The sequence below is a fragment of the Grampus griseus genome (assembly GCF_964374135.1).
Source record: "Grampus griseus genome assembly, chromosome: 4".
Lineage (NCBI taxonomy): Eukaryota > Metazoa > Chordata > Mammalia > Artiodactyla > Delphinidae > Grampus > Grampus griseus.
Genome location: NC_138997.1, coordinates 45,216,057 through 45,233,614, shown reverse-complemented (window position 1 = coordinate 45,233,614; position 17,558 = coordinate 45,216,057). Strand labels below are relative to the sequence as shown.

General features: G+C 45.7%; 1 protein-coding gene across 7 annotated transcripts in view; it reads left to right on the top strand.

Annotated features, from left to right (window-relative positions):
* Positions 1 to 1,453: 1,453 nt before the first annotated feature.
* SEPTIN11 (septin 11) overlaps positions 1,454 to 17,558 on the top strand; it is a 90,174-nt gene continuing 74,069 nt past the window's right edge. For all 7 annotated transcript variants that reach the window (XR_014296617.1, XR_014296618.1, XM_082652788.1 and 4 more), the window contains exon 1: positions 1,454 to 1,630. Coding sequence is in view for 5 of the 7 variants with exons in the window: in XM_082652788.1 (XP_082508914.1) it covers positions 1,604 to 1,630 (27 nt within the window). In the remaining 2 variants the exon portion in view is untranslated. The remainder of the gene's footprint in view (positions 1,631 to 17,558) is intronic.

The window sequence follows — 17,558 nt, the reverse complement described above, 5'->3', positions numbered from 1 at the left end:
CGCGCCCGGAGCCCACCCACCCTTAGCCAAAGGCGACGCGGCGCGCCTTTGAATCCTGCGACTCATGGGGGCAGAGACAGCAGGAGCGGCAGACGCAAGGCCTCGAGGAGCCTGGGTGCTTGAAGTCTCAGGTCAGGCTCTGAGGTGCCCCAGGCTAAAAAAGGTGGTTTGTGTGTCACCTAATTCAATAGGCCAGGGTTTTCCCTAAGGGCGCAATCCCGTGGGCTGATGACAGCCCTTCATCGCCTCACCACACCTTCCTTGCGCTTGGATCCAACTGGCTCCCGGCCCCCGACCGGGAGCTATCCTCAATCACCTCGTCGTCGTGGACCCCTCCCTCCTCAACCCTAAGAGAGGCCGCGGGGATCGACAGCACCTCCCGCACACCTCACCCGCCCAGCTCTTGCCGGGGTGCCGCGCCACCCGGCCTGCACCAGGACCCTGCCATTCTGCGCTCCACACAGACACGCAGCGACGCCCCCGACATCTGCGGGAAAAGTCCTTCCCCACCGCGGAGCAGTTTCCCATTCCCACGCGCTCGGAGTCGCACAGACTGGCGCCGTCGCCGCGCCCCACAGCCGCAGGCCCGCGCGCCCGCCTCCGGGTCGTCCGGTCAGTCTCCAGCGATCAAAAAGAGTAGTCGGCGGAGCTCTCACGTGTGCCCAGCTCTCGGGTTACAGCCGGGGGAGGCCTCGGCCCCCACGCTCTAGGGCAGTCAACAGCTGCTTTAATTCTCCGGCGGGGGCGTCCTTTTCCTCCTCTGCGGCAGGCTAAGGTTAGTCGTCCGCCGCAGCAACTTCTACCGCCTCTTCCTCTCCACTGTGGTCGCCTACCCGGCCGCACGCTACAGTAACAGCTTCCAGCTCTCTGCCTTTTAATCTTTCCCTTAGGAAGAGAAGAATTGTGGAGGGGAACTCTTCCCTCGCGGGGGTCGGCCCAGCCCACCTCGGTCGCCCACCGCTCTCCCTAGTGGCCCGCTCCCCTTCCAAGCCGGTTCCTCCGGTTGGGGCGTGCTTGCCTGGGGCTAACTTTCCGCGAGATGCTGTCCCCGTGGACCTGTCTCGCCCGTGTCCGGTCTCCCTCTCCGCAGCCGCTCCAGCTACCAGCTTGGCGAAGCGCGTGGCAGGACCCGGGGCTGGGACCTCCGCGCCCAGGCTTTTACTCGGACTCCAGCACTTGGTGGAACGGGGGTGGCGGCCGGCCCACAGGCTGGGGGCTTTCGGTGGCACGGGAGACGGTCATTTCGGGACCGCCCGCTACATTTGACGAGGGCGAGCTCTGCAGCCTGGGCCTGCGGACCAGGGCTGGAGGCCCGCCCCTCTACCATCTTCCCTCCCACCGCCTCAGCCCGGGCGCGCAGGCTCACACCCCTTCCTGGGGAAGCAAATGGTCCCTTCCAGGCGGGTGGCCATGTTGTTCTAATAAAGCGGGAGGGGCGGCGGCGTGGGGAGGGGGGAGCAGATGCCGCTGGTTGCGCGCGGGAGCCGGGCGCTAGCAGAGCGCAGCCGCGAGGGAGGCGCGGGGGAGGCGAGCGGGAGCCCGAGCCCAAGCAGCAGCTAGTGTTGGCGGAGGGCACCCGGGCGCAGCTGGAGCAGCAGCCGCGATGGCCGTGGCCGTGGGGAGACCATCTGTGAGTGCTGGGGCCTCGCTTCCCTCGGCCGCTTCTCCTCCGACGCTGGGGGTGTTCCCGCTTGCGGGCGGGGGCCGGCGGGGAATACTGGGGGCCGGGAGCGGGGGCCTCGGGACGGCTGCGGCGGTAGCTGTGGGTGTGTGCATGAATTTGGGCGCGTGTCTGGGGCTGAGGGGAGGGCGAGGATCCCCGCGGCTCGGCTACTACGTGATGCAACAGTGTATCGCCTCGTCGCGCCCCGATTCCCGGGATGTGGGAGAAAAAGGACCCCTCGCCTATTTTTTCTTTAAGAGGATCCTTTTGGCCACGGTGTTTCTCGGCTGCCTCCTTCTCCCCGCGCACACCTTTCCCCTCGTGACAGTCGAGAAAGGCGCCGGGTGCGGGGGGGGGGGCTGTTTCCTCCCGGCTCCCCCGCGCCGAGGGGCGACCAGGGCGTGGGAATTGTTAACCCAAGCGTTGTGTCACGCGGTTGTAGAAGCGGGTCAAAAATGAAGGGGTGGGATTGCTGGGTCGTATGGTAGTTCTATTTTTAGTTTTTTAAGGGACCTCCATACTGTTTTCCATAGTGGCTGTATCAATTTACATTCCCACCAACAGTGCAAGAGGGTTCCCTTTTCTCCACTCCCTCTCCAACATTTATTGTTTGTGGACTTTTTGATGCTGGCCATTCTGACCGGTGTGAGGTGATACCTTATTGTAGTTTTGATTTGCACTTCTCTAATGATTAGTGATGTTGAGCATCCTTTCATGTGTTAAAAAAAAATTAAAAAGGGGTGGGATTTCCGTGGTGGCTTCCCCTGTGCACTGTGAGATCCCGGACACCCTCAGGCACCCACGCTGGTGACCGGGCCCTGCCCAGGATGTGGACAAAAGCCTTAGATACACAAAGTTTTCAAAGGGCCCCGTTGTCGGGGTGGGTGGAAGTTTAAAAATGCTCTGCGGTTGGAAGGTCGGGGGCGGCGGGCCGGAGAGGCGGGCGCGCGAGGAAGAGGAAGGGGTGGCGGGTGCGTGGAGAATCGGGTGCCCCGGGACGGGGTGAGGGAGACGGGGAGGGAGGGAGGGGGATGCTTAGTCCCCGAGTTTGCCGGCGGGGCAGGGGCCGCGCCTCCGGCGGTGCAAAGCTCATTCAGCGACTCTGGACCCGGCCCGAGGGCAGCCGGACTTAAAGGGTGCGGTTTCAGCCGGGGCTCTGCATCCCGGGTGAAAGGCGGAGGCCAGGGGCGGCGGCGGCCTTCCCTTTTTACTGAAAGGAGCAGAGCCGGTGGGGAAAGGCGGAGTCCTCTTTCTTTCTCTTTGCTCTTTTCTTTGTCACTGTTCAAAGTCACTTTCGCCCCACGGGCTTTGTGGGCTCCTTGAGCGAGTTTCTTCCCGCTCTACCACCTCCTTTTCTTTTCCTCTTCTTCCCCTTCCCACAACTGTGTAGCTGCAGGTGGTGGCTTGAGAGATTTTGCAGGTACAGACCAAAGTCTCGCGGAGATACTGGAAGCTCTGCAAGCCCAGAAATGCAAATTGCAAGACTGTGCTCTCAAACCCGCAGCCCTTCTCCCAACTCTTCCTCCAGATACAGTCGCTTTTTGCACCCCTCCCCCATAATTAGCGGAGTCCTTCAGCGTGCTCTAACCCGGTTTGGTGGTTCAGCTGCCGCGATGTTTTCGAAGACGTTCTCCACCGTCAGAAAGTGTGCAGTGGTCATATTGAAGTGTAACTGTGGGTCTTTTAGGTAGTTTAAACTCTAATATTTAATGACAAACACTTAAGAATTCAGGTCTCCTCTTGATAATTAGTGGTCATAGATTGTTGTTACTGCGGGAAGTTGCATAGTCTCTGGGCTGATCCCTTTATTTTTCTGGTGAGAATATTGAGGTCCAGAGAGGTCAAGTTTATCTGGTTAAATTACTACTCCCACCCCCCTTCCCCAACACACACACACACACACACACACACACATTTACAGAGCACAGATTCAGATAAATAACAATATCTGCTTTAGATAATTGGACAGTGGCTATATGCAAATGTTCTGTGTGTGTGTGGGCAGGGTGTCTTTCAGTAACACCTATTGCTGGTGCATTCTTGAGGCATGGGGGAGGTGGAAGAAATAATTTGCTGCACATTTTCTATAAATTAGTTCATATATGTCAGTTAAATAGGAACAGTATGTAGATTTAAGATTTAGTTGTGTGGCCACAATCATGTCCAACACCAGGTCTGCCAACCAGATGTGAGCTTAATTCCACAGAATTCTTGTGTAAGACCTCTCTCATTCAAAAAATAGAGGCGATTTTACAAAGTGTGTGTGTACAGAGGTAACTGCTTTCTCTGCACATTCCCTGTTGTCATTAGAATTAAGATTAAGTTACTTACAGTTTGGAAACAGAAGACTGTTTTTTCTTTGGACCGAGTTGTAGGGGTGATCAGGAGTTGACTACAAAGTTAAAAAGTCTTTTCATACATTTTCCAAGGAGTTGTTGAACTGTTTCACTTTGTTCATTCGGTTCCTGTTTTAAGTGTAGTGTTTGCAGTTAGGTCTTCAAAACAACCCCAGTGAATGCAGAAGATTCTCCAAACCCAGCCCCAGGGTCTTTACACAGAATCCTTCATGGTAGAAATTGCTGCCCCTCCTTTTCCCGTATCTATTCTACCATTTGAACAAAAGAAAGGAAGGATGTGTTGATAGAAAAGAATCACTCCAAAGTTGATTGTGAATGGAGTTTCCCTAGTTACTCCTTTAGAATTAGATTTTTTTTGTTTAGGAAAACGTGAACATATCTCCTTCCCCTACCAACTGCCTCTCTCATTCAGATTGAAGAAAAAGTTCAACCAGAATAACTTGCCCTCAACTTTAGACAGACATTCTTGAACTTGAACCTCTGAGTGTGATACCTCAGGTACATATGACATTTCACTGGGCAAAAATCCTTATATATCAAATGCAGTATTTTCTATCTTATGACGTGGTTATCTTCAGTTATAACCATTTTAACTTCAAGGCTAAATTCAGACGTTTCTTAAATGGATTTGTTGTTGGCTGGGAAACAGAAGCTTCAGTCTGGTGTGATACTGTTTATTTCCATTTTAATCTCGACCCCTAGCTTCTCCATTTTCCCAGGAGTGGGTTTTGGACTTGGCTCCCAGAAGCCCCTGAAGCACATCTGCTGTTTCCAGAGTGTGACTGATGCAAGAGCATTTCTCCCCTAGGGATATGTGCACATTACGGATGAGTTAGTATTTTGGCATCCAAGTCCCAGGGCCGCTATTATCTTTGTTTTAATCCAAGCATGGTAATTTACTCTACCTGGGAACAGGCTTTAAGTAGCTGATCCTCTCTTTTAAGGAGTGGTGTTCATCAAGTTATAAGGTCTGGGGGTTTAAAGGGACTTCAGAGGTCATTTGGTTCAGCCTCCTCCCCAATGCAGAAAGAAATATTTTCTACATTATCCCTAATAGAAGTGTTTAAGTTTTTCCAGTGGTGGAGATTCCCCTATGATATCGTTCAAGAAACAAGTTTAATTATCCTTTTATCCACTGCGCCCAAAGGAATGGAAATCCAAGTTCATTCATTAGCTTATTTAACACTATTTATCGAGCACCTCCTGTGTGCCAGGTACTGTTCTAGGTGCCAGGGATACAGTAGTGGACAGCAGAGAAATTCCTTCTTACCTGGAGCTTTTATTTTCTGAGAGATTTAGTGTCCGTGTGTATCACAGAAACAAATTTCAATAGCGTATGTAAGCCATTTCGGGAGAAAGGAAATTATGTGCCTATTGCTGACTCAACAGCTATGATGCAGGTTAAAGGATCTTATCTATTCGAGGATCATTATAGGCAGTTCCTAAAGATATGGTCTGTCTTCAGCAGGAGGGTGAGGGCTGACAACGAAATGTCATTTTCCCTTGTTGTGAAATTGCCATTTCTATGACTTGAGGATGTGGCCCCTACATGGAGGGCTGTGGCTTTTGGACCTGGAGAAGGATTAAATCTTTTGAAAGCTGTAGATGATTTCTCTCTCTTCTAAAGTATCTTCTTTAAAAATGATGTGTCTACATCACGATGAAAAACTGACCCAAGGAATTGATTAAAAGATGAAAACAATACTCATATCCCATCGTCCTGATGTAACAGTTCTTAGATGATTCTCATCAACTTTTTGAGGTTTACAGCTGGAAGCATAACCCATACCATATAAACTGCTACTAAGAAGCCAAACTGTGTGCCCGGGAGTACTCTGTCTGACTATTTGGACATTTGTATAACCGAGGAAACAGATGCTTAGTGCTTTCACAGGGGCCCCGCTATGTCTGTGTCCAGACAAAGGAATGAATGATTTGGATGGCGTGCTTTGATTGATCACCAACAGACCCAGTGTTTATTACACTGATGATGCCACAGCTGATGATGACTTCGGGTTTAGGCTCCCTGCGGAGCAAGCTACAATCAGGGTTTTCTGTGCCTGCGTTTGTCTTTATAGGGCCTTAAACTTGGTTGGGGGGGAGGGTAGGGGCTGCTCTTGGATTTTATCATTTATTGGGAACTGTCTTTCCTCGCCTTAGCTAAACTGTCTCAACTGGGGTCAGCCAAGCTGAACGATTATTTAAACAAAGACCCAGTAGATCTAAAGCTTCAATCCTTTTTCCCAAAGAGAACTACTTTACAATATAATTGATACCCCCTTTGTTTTGTTTTTTTTTAGTTTGTTTGTTTTAATCCAGATTGACAGAAAACCCCCTTTCAACTAAACAATACCTCTCCTATCCGCTCAGGCCTTCTGGCAGCCCATCAATGCGGCTGCTGTTGAACATAGAAACAAGACTTGGGCTAAGGTGAAACAGACAGATTTCTAAAAAGAATGCTGGTGATCTAAAAATCAAGTTTGCATTGTCTCACGCCTGGCCTGAGGGAGAAATCAGGAGTCTGTTGCCTGATATGACCAGAGCCAAGGCATTAGAAACACCTTTTCAGGATCCGTGCTAGTGAGGGTGAGCGCATCGCTCAAGTCAAAGGATGCAGAAAGTTGAGTTGTGTGGATGCGTTCGGTCCACCTGCTGCACTAGGACCCTGTGGATTGGAGGGTGATGTGTTGATTCAGGGGCCAGGCTGGGGTGGAGAGGTAGGAATGGCTTCATGCTCCAAAAGGACATCTTTGGTATCCAACAAGGGGGAGCTTGGTTCCTGCTTTTTTTTTTTTTTAAATTTTTAAAATTGTTGTGAAAATATACCTAACATAAAATGTGTCTGTTGTTTGTTTTTTTCCCACACACACACACTGTATTTTATTTTTACAAGAGATAAATAAACTGACACCAAGCATTGTAAATGGGTGACCACAACAAAAGCAACAATGATTGCAATTACCAAACACGAAACACACTCATACTATGTCATAATATTGACATTCAGTCCAGGAATCCTCCACGGTAACAGCTCCTTTACTTTGCAGTGAAAATTGATTTGTATATTTTTTGCCTCTGAGTCCTTGTGGAATTGTGTCTGTTTTTGATAATTAAGTAACATTCCTTTGGGAAGAATTTATGATTTTCTTACTTTCAAATTCTTTTTTCTTGTAGAATTACAATAATATAGATAGGTTAGAAATGGAAAAACAAAACAACTGTCAACACCCTAATGCATCAGTAGTCATTCTTGGCTTCCTAATCCATCTGCTTTATCAGATACATCTTGTGCACTTTCTTTGTGTAGGTGCTGAGGTTATGACGTAAGTCCTTGAGATGCCGTCCCCGATGCTCATCAAATTTCTCTGAAGGATGATCAAGCACTAGGTCTCAGCAAGGAAAGTGAGGTGGGGCGGTGGCTAGGGAAAAGTGTTCCAAGCCAAGGGAACAGCATGTGCAAAGCTCTGAGGTGAGGCAGAGCCTCTTAAGGGAATCCAGTGTAGCAGGGACATCAGCATTCATGATGGCTTAGAGTGGATGGACGTGAGGCCGAGAAGGTGGTGGGAAGAGACCACATCACTTTTGCAGTTCATTCTTCAAGACACGGGTACTTACTACATAGCTCTTTAAATATTTTATATGCTATCCACCCGACCCACAACGTAGGATATCCCAGATTCTTAGACTTGGTTGATGGAAGACACTGAAAATCTTCAGAGCACTAATTCTTCAGGTTTCAGGGAAGGCTCGGGGAGTTGATTTCTTTCATGGCCAAATCAAGCCCTCAAAGAACAGAGGAAGTAAAGACTGAGGAAGGGCACAGAGAGGAGTGACAACATCACCAGGCCTTCCTCTGTCTAGTTTTCTGTATGGAGCTCTTCCTCAAGATGTAGAACTAAAAGTCTTACTTCCTTACACACCAAAGCAATTGAGTCCTGAAGGGTGGGGTGGAATGCTAGGACTCCTCCCACCTTGGACTGCAAGTGTCAGTTGGTGTTGTCCATAAAGAAAACTAAAAACCGACTGGATCCTATGAAAACAGGAGGAGAGTCTTTTAAAAGCCAGGGTTCTGTTAAGACTTAATCCTTTTTCATTCATCTTCCTTTGTGTACCGTTTTCATGCCAATATAAACTTCATGAATCTCATTAAGGATGCCCATTAAACTTACTCAGACCTGCTGTTGGAAGGAAAAGGCTTGACTCCCAGCTTCTTTGTCAGGTATAGGAAACCTGTGCAGCGTCTTGATTTTTAAGTGTTTTCTATTTAAATTACTGTCAAGACAATGATCTCTCTTGATCCTCACAAAATTTCTGAGAAGTAATATAGGCAAGAAAACTGAGGCACAAAGAAGTTGTCACTTATCTAGTCTGGTACAGCCAGTTAGTGGGAGAGCTTGGCTTTGGAACCAACAGTTCTTAGACCAGTGTGCATACAGACCTACCATTTGTATTGGTCAGTTAGACTAGATTATGTTGAGGTAACAAATTGGTCCCAGGATCTGGTGACTTACACAGCAAAGGTTTATTTCTCACACAGGGTCCTTGTCTGTTCCATCCTCTGAGATCCGCTCCATGCTGAACTGACCCTAGGACCGAGGCTGAGGGAACGTTCTGTCCTCTCTCTGGACATTGCCAATCTGGTGGCAGAGGAAGAAGAGGCCTGCTGAACCCTGAACTGACTTTTCAAGCTCTTGGGTGGGTCACTTGCACATGAACATCATTGACCAAAATAAATGGTTACTCCTAAATTCAACAGGATGGAGATAGATAATCCTTCTGCAGAGAGTGGCTCTGCCAGTCCTTGGCCAAGCTGGATGGGATGGGGAAGTGAACCCTCCCCTAGGGAGAGCCAGTGATGGTGTTGAATAGTAAGAGTTCACCATAGCTTCGTAGTCAGGGCATCTGCTAGAGAGCTAAGCGTCTTTATTATTTTGTAAAATTGTCTCCCTGTCTGTCATGATTTTTCTCAGTCTGTTTGGCCTACTCTGATTCTAGCTGGACATGGTAGAATGATGAGAGAGGGAGAAAGAGTGTCTGTGTGTGTTTAAGCCGCCAGAATGAACTGAAGGCAGAGAGTATGATGATTCCTATTCTTTCACAGTGAGCTTCCAATAGCACCGTCACCAAATAAGGGATGAGTGGTGACCTTCTCAAAGACCTTCTGTGCTAGTCTCTGGTGGCCCCAACTCTGGGACTGTACTCTCTGGGAAATGGTTTTGAGGCTATTAGGGCTTCCAACTGCTTGATAGAATTATTTCCCTTAGGATGCTTCCAAATCAGTCTTTTCCCAGCCTTGTCTGTTCCTAAATGCAGATGCATCTATGACACCCTTCTTTTCCGTGCTTTGTTTTCTCTCTGCTGAGAGGTACTAGTACAGTCATCCCTCAGTATCTGCAGGGACTGGTTCCAGGATCTCCGCGGGTACCAATATCTGCAGATGCTCAAGTCCCTTATATAAAGTGGCCTAGTATCGTTGGCCCTCCGTGTCTGGATTCAGCCAGCCGCTGATGCAGTCCCTGCAGATAGGGATAGAGGACTGTATGTAGCATTTTGGTTGAGAATGTGGGCTCTAGAGCCAGACTGCTGGCCTCCTAGTGTATCGCCTCTGCCATTTGACCACCTCTGTGACCTTAGACAAGTTACCTCGTGTACCTCACATTCCTCATCTGTAAAATAATTACAGTACCTTCTTCAGAGGTTTACAGGATTAAATGCGGTATTACACCAGGTGCTTACGATGATGCATGAAACATTCGTCCTCGGTAAAAGGCAAACGAATACTGAAATAATAACTGCTTTATACCTAAGGCTGGGCTCAAAGCAGAACTGCCACCCCCCCACCCCCGCCACTCTACCCAGTAGGAGGCGAGCATTTGCCCCTTCCCTTGTTCACACACCTGAAATGTGCACTCTTCCCTTTTTCTTGTCAGGGCATACTTTTGAGGCACAGATCCAACATACCCGCTCCCTGAAGCCTCCGTTCACCAACCCAGGTTTTGGTGACTTTTCTGTCTTTGAATTCCAGCAGCAATAACGCCTACCACACTTATGTGCCACCTACATAGTGTTCTGGTGCACCTCCAGCCCCAGGTTACTTTTTTTCAATAAAGAGGAATGATCAAATCTAGTTGTGAATGTTTACAAAAGCCTCATTACCTTAAGCAATATGTTCTGATAACCTTGACCACGTTCATGCACTCTTAGCTCTAACTGACAGGCTTAAGGGAGGGGCTGGCGCTGTGCACAGACCCCACAGCTCAAGAGACATTTGACCGAAGGAGTGGAAACTGCTCCTTGGATCCGTTGGATGAGATGTGTACCGGCTCCCCTCCTCTCAGCCACCCTTTTATTCCAGCTGTGCTGTGCTAACCTCTGGCAGGTGTAGACCTCATCTCTACAGCTTTCTGCCCCAGGCTTCTCGGCTGTAGTGTTCTGCTTCGCTGTTCTGACCTATGTACATATCTGGATGTCCAAGGGAGTTACCATTGCATGACTCACCTCTGACTGCTGGGGGATAGAAGCCGGTAGATAAATACTTCTCTCTTTTGTCACCAAGTTGGACAGTTCTGAGGCACAATCAGAGGGTCCACATGGGCCCCAGCCCTCAGGGGTGACTGGCCCATCCTTTAGGATAGCTTTCCTCTTTCGCTGTTAAGCTTCTCCCAGTCCCCACTCCTGTTCCTCTGGATCACTTTCACATTAGCTGCATGCATGCAAACCCTTGCCTCAGGCCCCTGCGTTTTGGGGAAACCCAGGTGAAAACACCTTGTTTCCTGGTTTGGGGGTCTTCTTTTGCCTTATGCAGATGAGGGAGCCTGCATGTTGCTTTGGTAACATACCAGATTACTCTGGACATCAAAAAAAATAGGTTCAGAACAAGCTGATCTTTCATCGGGTTTTTACTATTTACTGGAGGACAGACTTCAAACTGCTGTAAAAGCTAGACTCCGGGATTTCCCTGCTGGCACAGTGGTTAAGGATCTGCCTGCTAATGCAGGGGACACGGGTGTAAGGTCTAGCTCTTGCTCTCAAGAAGCCTGCAGTTCAGTTGAGGGAAAAGTCTGAGACTCAGGTAATGCTCCACTTCCATGATTTTGCGGGGAGGGCGGGGTGGCGGCGTCTCGTCAGGCTCTTCTAACTACTATTTAGCCCTCCCTTTTCCCTTAGATAGTAGATGTCAGGAACTCGGTTCCGAATTCAGAAAAGTAGGGCCCATTTTATTTTCCTCCTCTTCTCATTTTATAATGTCATTTGAGGAGTGCTAGAAAGATAACCTCAACTTTATTTTCTTCTAGGCTACCGTTAGAAATTTATTCTTTTGGTGTAAGGTGAGGAGAAAAATGGCACAACGAAGGGAATTGACAAATTTTATCAGAGTCTGGAGGGGATGTTTTCAAAATTTCTGCCAGATGAGTTTGTATGCCCCATTCTGTCTTCAAAACATAGTGACTGCCACAGCATGCCAGATGCTTTGACTAGTAGACTAGTATTCTATTCTAGGGCACGTGGGCATTTCTGTACCTACCATGCCTACTGGGTCAGTAAGCCAGTACCCATGCTTCCTGGGTCAATTGTTTGTTTCCAAACCCGCTTCTGCCAGTTGTAGTCATCATCATAATATGCATAATTTAATATTATGTAAATCTATGAACTATAAGTGCAAAAATAGAAAGATTTAGTAAAGGTGAGAATTTTGCTAAAGTAAAACTGCTGTGAATTTAATATGGTTAAGTTGGAGAAAAAAATTGTAAGAATCTAAAGGAGTCTGAATTCAGATTACATTGAAAGTGTTTCAAAATTCTGACTCCACTTGAGAAACAAACTGGAAATCATAGATGATGCTTATGGGTTTGTACCAAAAAGACACCTCTAAATGGAATTTCTCTAAGTCATTATGATGAAAAAAAACCTTGGCCTTTTGTCAAAAAAATTGGTGCATGGATGTACGTTTATATGTTTTAAGGTACAATAAAATGTTTAGGTTATAACGATTGTTTTTTTTTTAAAATAGTTTTTATTGTGTATGAAATTTGGAGTGAGTTTTATTAATTAATTATTTATTTTTTGCTGTGTTTGGTCTTCGTTTCTGTGTGAGGGCTTTCTCTAGTTGTGGCAAGCGGGGGCCACTCTTCATCGCGGTGCGCGGGCCTCTCACTATCGCGGCCTCTCTTGTTGCGGAGCACAGGCTCCAGACGCGCAGGCTCAGTAGTTGTGGCTCACAGACCTAGTTGCTCCGTGGCATGTGGCATCCTCCCAGACCAGGGCTCGAACCCGTGTCCCCTGCATTAGCAGGCAGATTCTCAACCACTGCGCCACCAGGGAAGCCCCGATTGTTTTTAAAATCCTAGTCTTTAAATGCTTTTTAAGATAAATTATCCAATCCTGCTCCTAATAGCTTTGGATAAAGGGACTAGTACATAACCACCGTTCCTCCCAACTTCCCCATTTCCATATTCTAACACATATGGTAGATGGGGAAACAAGTTGAGAATTACTGGGTTTTCCTGGGTTAGATGTGAATGTCTCTGGAAGACTTAACTCACTTGACATGATTTACCTTCTTTTACACCTGATGTAAATGGTTATCAATGTTGGGTTTTTGTTTTTGTTTTTTAAATCTGATTTGAAAGAGGTGAAAGGACACTAGAAAATTTACCTGTTCCATCAGTTTCTTTTAGGTTAGTCCAGAATAAAGGGAAATACAATTTTGGGAGCAAAATAATCTCAGTTTGGAAAGGTGAGGTTATTTTAGTGATCATTTAATTTTCTCTTTGAGATACGTGAGCACATGAGAGATATGGGTTACTCAAAGACGTACTCTGGGAAGAAGAAATTACTTCATTAGATGCAGATGAAAGCTTAGACTATAGTCTTAGTAGTCAGTCTGGACTTTTGCATTCATTCCTTCCAAACGTCCTTGGATAATCTTCCATCAGCAATTTGATTTAAGTTTTAATCCCAACCACGAAAAAATTGTGTTGAAAACAAGTAGAAAGTTGTTTTTCTATTCCAAAATAAAGGTAGTGGGAGGAGAAACTTAACAAATTGGAAGCTGAAATGTGTGATTTCTCCATTTCTCAAACTAAAACTGGAATTATTTTTCAGGTTTTTTTTGGTCTTTAAATACACATTTGAAATGTTGTTGCTAATTTGCACATTGGCTTTGCCACTAAACTTATTGCACACGCAGCAGTCGTGTCCTAATTGAAGTGCAATTCCACACATTCTTCCTGTGATAAGACTTCAGTGTGTAAAAGTTGATTTTTTAAATAACATTGTAAGGAAGTTTGATTAGATATTATTCTTTTTTTACATATATATAGATTTTATTTATTTATTTACTTTTGGCTGTGTTGGGTCTTGGCTGCTGCGTGCAGGCTTTCCCTAGCTGTGGCGAGCAGGGGTTACTCTTCGTTGTGGTACAAGGACTTCTCATTGCGGTGGCTTCTCTTGTGGAGCACGGGCTGTAGAGCGCAGGCTTCAGTAGTTGAGGCTCACGGGCTCTAGAGCGCAGGCTCAGTAGTTGCAGCGCATGGGCTTAGTTGCTCCACGGCATGTGGGATCTTCCCGGACCAGGGCTCGAACCCATGTCTCCTGCATTGGCAGGCGGATTCTTAACCACTGCGCCACCAGGGAAGCCCCGATTAGATATTATTCTTGACCCAAGCCCGTCAGCCCCTATTTGATGGATCAGGACTCATACTTGATGATCTTAAGGCCAAGTGTTTTGGCTGTTGGTTATACCTCTTCTTACCAAATGGAGATAACACCCAAGGCTGCAGAGCAGTGCTGTCAGGTAGAGCTTTCTGTGATGAGGGAAATGTTCTACCACTACATTGATCAGTATGGTAGCCACTAGCCGTATGTAGCCGTTGAACACTTGAAATGTGGCTGGTGCAACTGTAGAATTAAATTTTTTATCTTTAATTAATTTGCATTTAAGTTTAAATAGCTGCATGTGGCTAGTGGCTATCATACTGAATAGTGAAGCTTTAGGAGTGTAATCTAGAGGTATTTACAATCTGATATCTTTCTCATTTTTTAGAAAACGTCTTTATTGAGAAAAATATCAAACATACACAGAGTAAGGATGGAGGTGTTCATTACAACATTCTCTCATCACCCAGGCCAATCTTATGTCATCTGTTTTCCCTTTTCTCTAACCTCTTTTCTTCCCTACCCGTCAACACCCCAAATTATTTTGAAGTAAATTCCAGGACAGTCTGATCTCATTTTGTTTTAAAAGCTAAGATCGTGATCTGGGGGAAGGAGGGGAATGGTATTAGAGAGAGGTACTCAGGGAGCTTCAAATGTATTGGTGATTAAAAAAAAAAAAGACTTCAAGTATAGAGATGGGAAAAGTTATGGTTTGACAAAGGTAGGTAATGAGTATACAGATGTGCTATGTTTTGTTTGCTTGAAATATTTCGTCACCATCATCATCATAAGAAGCCAAGCCTGAGCCCAGAGATGGAACAGTCACTGTACCAGGCCTCACTTACCTGTGCTTATAGTGAACCTTGAGTTCATGGATAATTTAAACATTCAAACATTATTCGTATGCGATATGTATCATTGAGCTTAATTGAATGCCAACAGTGCTATAGAGTCATAGGATCTGTAAAAAGATGGAAAGCAAGCTGAAGAGCTTTCTCTTTAGCCCAGTCTCCTCCCAACACTTGGTTTCAGAGAGTGGTAGCTTGATTGGAGCTCACATTGAGTCCAGAGCTTTCTGTCACACCACACTTACCAGATGGACTGATTTGCTGAGTTAAAGCTTGCAGTGCTAAGTCACTCCTACCTACTTTTAAAAATGGCAGACTCCTTTTTATAAATTAATTAATTAATTAATTTTTGGCTGCATTGGGTCTTCATTGCTGCACGCAGGCTTCAGTAGTTGTGGCTCGTGGGCTCTAGAGTGCAGGCTCAGTAGTTGTGGCGTGTGGGGTTAGTTGCTCTGCAGCATGTGGGATCTTCCCGGACCAGGGCTCGAACCCATATCCCCTGCATTAGCAGGCGGATTCTTAAGCACTGCACCACCAGGGAAGTCCTAACAATGACAGATTCTTATGATCTCTTTTAGAGCAGATACCTTATTTCTAAGTCTACTTGCAGTTTTGCAGGTACTCTTGTTGGAGGGAAATGTTTTTGTAATTAACAGTATAAAGAAGTCATTTGTGAAATTTTATATTTGGGGCTGAGAATTGATGCCTGTTACTGGTGGAGAGTATTATAGGAAATGCCTGTTTGCTTTTTACATTTCTGTTTATAAAAGAAACCCTTGTCGCGAGCACATTTTGGTCACGTGGACACATTGAAGGAAATAGTGCTTGCATCAATGATATTTAAAAGTGCAGTTTTCCTTTACTACGTAAAACAAAAATTGTTGCTGTGCTTTTGTAGTTCAATTTAGAGGCTAAAAATGATTTTCTTCCCTTCTGATAGTGTGCAGAATATGTATATTCTAAATTTGGAACGCTATACTTAGGTTCTCAGGATTTAAGGGGAATGCATTTGTGATGGTAAAGGATCTTGTATCATCAGAAATGCTCCCAGGCCTTGGCTCAGCTGTCCTATTGATGGAGAAAGATAATATGCTTTAGAAGAAGAGCGATTAAAATTTTTAGCAACATTCTGAACAACTGCAAGCCCCTGGTTGCAACAGGATGCTGTTCCTCTTCCATGGTCAAGTCTCTAAAAGCCTGCCCTTGGTGTTCCCTTGGTCTTTTGTTAACTACATTCCTGGGAGGGAGGGAAGAGCTTTGTCTAATCTCATCATCTACATTGCAGTTTGGTCCAGTTTGTTTTTATTCCATGGTTTGTGGAGATAGTGAATAGTTGATTAACACCCTACATATAAATGTTACCAGGAGTCAAGATTTATGCCATTTTTACAAATAATACTCCCGTGAAATGAGCCTTCTTATCTCCACTTGACAAGAGATAGTTGAATCCATGGTAGGGCAAGAAGATTTAGGGAAATGTTTTGTCAAGTCAGTTGCTCTGTCCTTTTCATGTAAGATAGAGACAAAAAACTATTAAGGCTTTAAAAATGACTGTGACCTGATTAGGAGACTATAGCAACTATTTTCAGTAAAGAGGGCACAAGATTAGTGTGAGTAGCAGGTATTTTTCTTTTTTTTTAATGTATTAAGTTTATAGATTTTGAAAAGCTTTTATATTAGATGAAATTTAAATCTAGCGATAACACATCTTGAAAAAAAATAAATTCATATAATCGAGATCTCAATTAAGCATTCTCACACTTAATTACATTTAGAAAAATGTTAAACTTGATGTAACCATAACACTAGTAAGAAATAGAAGTTTACCATATGTGTTCTCTTTAAAATAGTTAATGAGCCATGGTTTACTAGCAACCTGGCAATCTTTGATAGGCCTCAGTTTGGTTCTGGAGTGAATTATTTATGTCATGGTAAGATAGTAAGGGAGAGAAATATGTCAAACTGTCTTTGACCAGGGTGAGCTTCATTGTTTGGCTTATTTACTTGAAGGGAAAAAAGTACCAAAAGGGACAACTCTCAGATTCTTCTAGTTAAACTGCTATAAACGGGCAAGCACGTGCCACCTCTTGTTTCTGGTTGTTGAAATAAGGGTGTTAGTGGTGACATAGTTTTTCAAGAGAAGACGGACATTTAGAGTTTGAGGCGAAATTTCCCCGTCTGAAAATGTTGGCAACGAAATCAGATCTTTTAAAAATACTGTGTGGGCCACATACACACATGCTCATGGGCTGAGTCTGCCAGTATGCAGTCTGATTTCCACTGGAAATGATTCATTTATTTTTCTTGTATTTGAATAAAGAACTCATTAAAGTTTTTAAATTTTATTTTGTTTTGGTAGGCCTTTTAGAATGCTTTAACATTTGAACAATTACAGTGCTTTGTGTGGAAAATACTCTGGTTTTTTGAAACAGAAGCAGTGCCTTGAACTCTGGTATGAAAATGTCTAGATTGTTCGAGGGCAGCATCAAAACTTGTAAATTGTTGGGCTTCCCTGGTGGCGCAGTGGTTGGGAGTCCGCCTGCCGATGCAGGGGACACGGGTTCGTGCCCTGGTCCGGGAGGATCCCACATGCCGCAGAGCGGCTGGGCCCGTGAGCCATGGCCGCTGAGCCTGCGCGTCCGGAGCCTGTGCTCCGCAGCGGGAGAGGCCACAGCGGTGAGAGGCCCGCGTACCGAAAAAAAAAAAAAACTTGTAAATTGTTTCCCTCACAGGATATCTCCAAACAGGTTCGATCACATTGGGAGAAATGGAACCGGAGTTGTATGGCGTGACTAGGACCCACAGCAGAGAGAGCAGGAGGGATTCATGAGTGTGTGGGATCCAATGTCAATATCCCTCTGCAAAAACATGTGCTTCATATAGTGAATGGGGTTGGATTTTTTTTTTCTTCCTGTTTGGTTGAGGTCCAATGACAGTTAGTGGCTATTTCTTACAGGCTGTGAAATTATTTATGAGTTTGGCAGTAGGATGATGTAAAATGCAAGTGGATATAGGTAGAATAAGGGCTGTTAC